The 6,590-nt window shown below is 47.6% G+C and overlaps 1 protein-coding gene across 1 annotated transcript in view; it reads right to left on the bottom strand.

Moving 5' to 3' along the window:
* Positions 1 to 5,004: 5,004 nt before the first annotated feature.
* T265_04344 (hypothetical protein) overlaps positions 5,005 to 6,590 on the bottom strand; it is a gene marked incomplete at both ends in the record, with an annotated part of 8,095 nt that continues 6,509 nt past the window's right edge. The window contains 2 exon segments of the mRNA XM_009169053.1: positions 5,005 to 5,235; positions 5,247 to 5,426. Of these exon segments, the coding sequence (XP_009167317.1) occupies positions 5,005 to 5,235; positions 5,247 to 5,426 (411 nt within the window).

Here is a 6,590-nt window from a genome sequence, read left to right as displayed (position 1 = left end):
AGGACCTATGGATGGGCTAGAATAATCGAAAAAAATCTACAACACCTGACCTTGAGGTTTTGGTTTCGCGTCGGTCTTCTAGTAGCTGGAGTTATCTATCAATGCACAAACCACAATTATGAATGCTTGTTGGCTTGTCACCCTGCAGATCTGGTAGCATGCTCTAGGGATAAAAACCTCGGTGGACGGGTATAACCTGCAGGGATGGTTGCCCTGTTGCGTTGCGCCGCGGTGCGTTTGTATACTCGCCACCTCTCCGGTAGCGTGGGTGCACCGCTCATCGCCGGTGGATTTGAGCCTGGCCTTTGATGCAGTGAAACCATAAAAGAGCACAACTGTTGTTTTTCTGTAACTGGATTGGACTTGTTCCGGTTGTCACGTGTTCCGCAACACCAAGAAATACAAGGGAACGACAACTGTCCCTTCGTTTATTTTAAAATATATATGCATGGGGTAGCCTGAAGATACTGCGCGAGACTGACGGCTAACTTCGGCATGCAAGGGGTTGCCACCTTCGTCTTAGTTGGGTCGCACCACCCCAAGTCTTCTTCACCACCCAAACATAGCACACAGGTTCTTCTCTCTTGTCCTCTAGAGCGGTCAAATTTCCTGATTACAAGCAGTTACAGCTAGCGCTTAATGGCTATTTTGCACCGCACCATTCATTTTCTGATGTCGACAGCAGTGGCCCGGTGACTGGTGTTCCTTACTCTTAACTCTCCGTTAAGTTGACGCTGTAGATTTCAGTTAAGCGACGGCTCTTATCCATTATATGTGGAGCCGTTGCCCGACTGCCTTTTACCTGCCCAGTGCCGCAGCTCACAATAGCCACCTCGTTGCACGACGGAGACCCTATGTTCAGATTCTTTTGGCAAGCTAAAAACTGCCGTCATGTAATCGCCCGCTCCGACCAGCCCAGTGGCTAGCATCCCTGCCAGATACCTCAACGACAAAGCCCTTACCTTCCCAGAAACACGCACTTACCCTGGCCCAGTGGGTATTTTGTTTCTAGATTAGCAAACAAATCCACCGTTCCTGGGTCCATTTAGCTTGCTGTTATTCCATTTTAGATGTCATTTTATTGACACCGTTGTGTCCGATGCCTCCTGGCACTCAATAGACGATACTGCTCTCATCTTATTCCTTCCTCATGCCCCCTCTCTCCAAGCTTCAAACTTCGGCTGCAGCTGCCAAAACTCCCCGTATAACAGTTATTCATTCAAGCTAGCTGGTTCCTGGTCTACGCTCACATGTTCTTCCAACTGAAGGGAAATGATCCATGACCCTGCATTGGCCTGGCTCTATCTGTGTCAGTCTCCTCGCCTAACGCGGTCCGGTTGCCACGGAAATGCGTATTCCCTCTCCGATTGTGGCATCATTGACTGCTGTTACGCAGCTGTGCATAAACCGAAGTATGTCAGTGCAATGACACTGCCAAACCCAGCGTGATGGCACTCCCGTGATTATTTTCTTCAGAATCTCGACAGCAACCTCCCGCCCACTTGAGCCTGTAATTGCAATTACGAGCAAAATGTCACCCGGCCCCAACCACCTCTGGGACGAGTTCACTCCAACCCAATGAAAGTTTCGTTCGGATTTGACCAACCTGGTTTTCTGCTGCAATTTCGGGTTGTCTTTTTCACAAGTTCAATTCCATACACGGCCTTCGTTTAGCCCTATGCATTAGCACTATTTCTTCATCGAACGTATCCTTTGCAACTGATTTGCCTACTACGGTGGAACCAGTAATTCTACTCACTTTCAGATTGAGCCACATTTTTGAGAAACAACCTGCTACTTTCTCCCACTTCGAATTGTTCCATCTCCATCTCCATTTTTGCTTGTTGGGAATCTGGCCGTTTACCTAACCGCCCAAGATCACTCATGGCAAGCAACGACCGTCACTTTTAGTTCATGTCAACCGTTTTCATCTTTGAACCAGTGGAACCTGTACAGCTTCTTCACTAAAAGTTGGGAAATAAGCCCACTATTATTATTTCACCTGATATTGCCCACTGTTTTTATTATTCTCTTCTTGTCGCAGAATCCCAGCTACTCGCAAATTTCACAAGCATGCTTCATTCTGACTGTAAACCTATGATTGTGCCAAACGGCACGCCACCCACAAGTTGGGAATAAAAGTTATTATCATTATTAACATAGCAGCTGGCGAAGTAGGTATTTAGAGATTCTGTAATGTCAGCAGAGTGTTCCCGTCAGCGGCCACAATATTTAGAATTGCAGGTGAATTTGGTAAGCGAAGCCTGTGTAATTGGCTCCCCAATATCTTAGATTGAAGAGAACGTGGCAAGGTGGTAGATCCCACGCGCTTTTCAAGAGCGGGTTTGGTGGTGGTAATCGCAGTCTAAGTTTGTTCATTGGGATAAGGAAGGAGTGATTATAGGATTCACAGGGGAGCCTACGATACTTTTTAATTTCATGGTCTATGGCAGATAACCGTGTGGCTGAATGACAACCAGAAAAATATGGAGCTCGTAGGAGAGCGACTAGACATAATAATGATAGTAGATTGCCGTTAAAGATGTTGGCCACGTTTTGCGTGTAACAAGAGTGAAATAACCCGTCACAGGTTTTATGGTGCAAGGAGATTTCAAATGTTTCAAGAATGCTGGGGATAGAATGAAGAATCTTAAGGTGAGAAGAGTAAGAGAGGGATGGGTACTCACCCAGCTGCAATACAATGGTCGCTAGCAGAGAACGTCAGGCCAACTATAGCGGTAGGACACAGGCAGCCGTTGACAAAGGCAATGTTCAGGGTGTGGGCACCATGTGTTTGTTGCCTCACAAGCTGGGACGAGCCTTAGTCATCAAGTTAGGCAAGCAGAGGCGAGAGGCGCGAAGGGGAGTTTTGTTGAGATCAGGAGATCTCAGCAAGGTTGAGATCATTAACAATTAATTTGTTTGGGTGAGGTAGAGCTTGTGTGTTGGAAAGAAGCGTGGACGGATGGCTAAGTGAGTTAGTGGAGTGTGGAAGGGCATGTGTAAGCACCCGTGAGTGAACGGCAGGTTAGACCGACAGGCAGAGAGCCAAGCAGGGTCTTGAGTGTCCACCAGTAGTGGATTGTCATTTGAAGAGACTTCCATTTCAGTTCTGGAGTACGTGAGGCAGCCACCACCACAGTGTTGATAACGATCGGAACGGAAGATAGTGTTTCTTGGAAGGGAGATTAGGGAAACTGGCGTGCCAGGAGAGATCCACGTCTCTGTGATGCATATGAAGGTTTCATAGGCCATAGTGGAGATTGCTTAGATGTAATGCAACTTAGATAAGAGGGAGGGTTTTGATTGGAGGGACAGATGAAGGGAACAGGGTGGCTAGAACGAAGTGTGCGAGCCCAGGGAGGTCGGCATGGAATGGAGTAAAGACAAGGAAATAGGGGGTTTCTCAGTGGTAGGCGAAGTAGGATCAGGTAAAGATGTGCAAGGTAAGATTTTGGGACGCACCGTGATGGACAGGAAGACAGCTTTTGGGTGGCAGTGCAGGCATGAATGCTCCATGGACAAAGAGTTACAGACTGTGCCGGGTAACCGCTTGCAACAATGTAGTCAAAATCATCAGATGATGGTACCGTGTGTGACAGCCGAACAGAATTAGTGGAGTTTAGGTTACACAAGAAGGAGGGCATGGTGTAGTGTTTAAGAAAGGGGAAATGAGAAGGTAAGACAGGGACACCTAGAGGGCAAGAGGATGCATCGTAGTGCATCTAGCACTGAGGCGTGGGCTCGGAGCGTACCTGTATCCAAAATGGGCTGATCGGGGGAGATGAAGTAATTGGCTTATGTTAAGGGATGCAAGATAAAGAGAGGGGACAAGGTGCAGTGGTTAAGTCATGGATGCAGTCAAACTTTTTGAGAGGAGTGGGCTCCGTTGGTTGTAGTAGAGGGGCTTTGAAATGAGGGGCAAGATACGGCTACCTGTCGTAGAGGTGGGGTTGCACGCAGTCTTGAAAAAGGCAGAGGCTTTGATAGATTAGGTCGAGATCCCAGGCAAAGAGTATGCGAGTTACCTGAGGGGTGGAACTTGATAGGGGCTAGGATCAGGTAATGTTAATTGTGGTTTAGAGATCCTGTCAAATATTTGGGTTGCATGGTTCGAGAAGCTGCAGATGCGCTGGTGTAGAATTCAGTGTATAATCTGGTTTGTAGAAGGGCGAATGGCAGGAGAGCGGGGGAAAGTGTTAAGATACTAAGTGTGGACAGCAGGTGTTTGGGTTCGAGGAGGCGTTTTGGCGGGGAGACTCGAAGTGTCATTAGATCAGGAGGTTCAGAGGAAGGACCTGTGCTGTCGTTCTCGACTGCATCCTCATGTGCGAGCCGATAAGATACCGTTTCTGCTAAATCAGCCGTGGATCTTGGTGGCATGATGGAGGTCAGAAGATAAGCGGATACAAGTGGATATAGGTGGATATATATAAGGCCCAGCACCCCACGCTCAGACTCATAAGGCGGCACTCAACAGGGCTATAATGTGGCGAACCTAAAGGATCATTGACGGAGTGTCGGGAATTTAGCGGTAACACTTCAACTCCAGCATCACTGAGGGCGAGTATAGGCCCGGCTGACCCGTAACTGCCTTTAGTGTTACTGGGGGCGATTAAGGTATAACAGAAATTGACGCTAGCGGATTAGGGTCCGGGCCGATTAGTAGACTCAGCACCACTCGCACATCCGTCCACGGCAATCCGGCTTGCGTAATTGCTATTGGTCGCATGTGAAGTCTTTGATTGAGTGGGGTCAATAGTGCTGATTGTTTCAGATGAGTAAATGGGAGGTTATCCGATTGGCAGATTACAGTGGTTAATTTTTGGGATTTGGTTGGTGAACTTTTAGTAAACTGGCTTTGCAGTGGAGTGGGAGCACCTTTGGTCTTGACTGCTTGGAGCTTTGCGGCAGAGGAGAGGAGGTCCTGGGATGATACTAAGAATGCGGTATCGTTTTCGCCCTTGAATCGCATTATTATTTGGCAACATAAGGAAGGCTATGTCATCGAACTGTGCAGATGGTGTTAGGCGTGCTACATGCCATCAAGAGAGCCGTTTTTGTGAGTTCGAGCAGGATGGGATCAGAAAAGCTGTAAATTGAGACCTGATGGTGGCACTCCAAAGGCTGGCAAATCTCAGAGGCTATTGAGCCACTGAGGATGGATGCTTTTTCAGGATTTGCCTGTTCGCATGTTGCGTCAGGGGAGAGAAGGCAAGCAATTGGGTGTATGCGCTATTGAGCACTGAGGATGGATGCTTTTTCAGGATTTGCCTGTTCGCATGTTGCGTCAGGGGAGAGAAGGCAAGCAATTGGGTGTATGCTTCGAGAGGAAGCTGGTTCGCTCTCTTCCCTATGCACACAGGCTCTGAGATCAGCCAGGTCTGTGTGAACCCGGTTTTTCTGGTGCAATTTCGGCTTGCCTTCTTCACAAGTCAAAATCCGCGCACGGTGTTTGGGTCGCCCTATGTATTTGAACCTTGCCCCCATCCAACCTATCCCCTGCACCTGACTTCCCTACGACAGTGCAACCAGTAAATCTGCTTGCTTCCAGATTAAACCGCATTTTTGAGACAAAACTCGCCATGTGCTCTCAGTTTGAACTATCCCATCTTCATCTCCACCTTTACCCGTTGTGACTCCGGCCATTTTGATAACCACCCAAGGTCACTCATGGCCAGCAACGGTTTTCAGCTTAAGTTCATGCCAGCTGGCTATGTCTTTGAAGCAGTCGAACCTCATGCACATTGTTCCCAACAATTTGGGGAAGAAACCTATTATTACTATTTCATCGGGTACTTCCCACTGTTTATGACAGTATCCTCTTTTTGTGCAATCCACAACCCCACAAACCCCCAGTCATGTTTTATTCTGACTGTAAATCTATGATCATGCCAGACGGTATGCCACCCACAAGTTGGGGAAAACATTATTATTATTATTATTATTATTCTAGCAGGGGTGAGGAAGGAGGGATGCTGAATGGGAAGCGAAGAAAGACATCTGTTAGCGCTTCCGAACAGTCTGAATCGACTTGCAGTATCCTGTTAACCGACTATGAGGAGTGACGGGACTGAATATAGGTCTTTTGGCAGCAACGAGATTCTTTCGACGCAGCTGGGGTTTGGACGATAGGGATGACGGGTCCATCAACCGCTTAGAGGAGGACAAGAGTGGCGGCATTATCTTAAATTGTCAGATAAACGCGAATCTGAAACGCTAGTCAGATACTGAAGAACACAGCTGGGTCTCTCCACAAACGTGAGCACGTCTGACGGGATTCAGTGCCTGAAATTTAAGCCTCTACTTTTCATGAGTGTGGTTATTTGCCTAAACACGATGGTTTCAACTTATGCTTAGGGCGGTAGAGGTTTTGTTTCTTGTGACTTACTCAACCAGGAAAAAGCAAGAGTGTGAGAGTGCAGCCACTGAGGGAGCGCTTCAACTGGGCAATCATCGGTGTACACTAATGACTTGGAAGCGCTACGGAGAGGCTAACGGCCAAAAACTATTTTCCAGCACCTGACCTTTATAATAATAATAATATTTATTCCCAACTAGTTAGTGGCATACCGTCGGGCATGATCATA

The sequence above is a fragment of the Opisthorchis viverrini genome (genome assembly GCF_000715545.1).
Source record: "Opisthorchis viverrini unplaced genomic scaffold opera_v5_70, whole genome shotgun sequence".
NCBI classification, from domain to species: Eukaryota; Metazoa; Platyhelminthes; class Trematoda; order Opisthorchiida; family Opisthorchiidae; genus Opisthorchis; species Opisthorchis viverrini.
Note: the sequence above shows the minus strand (reverse complement) of the source record. Positions and strands in the feature narration are given on the sequence as shown.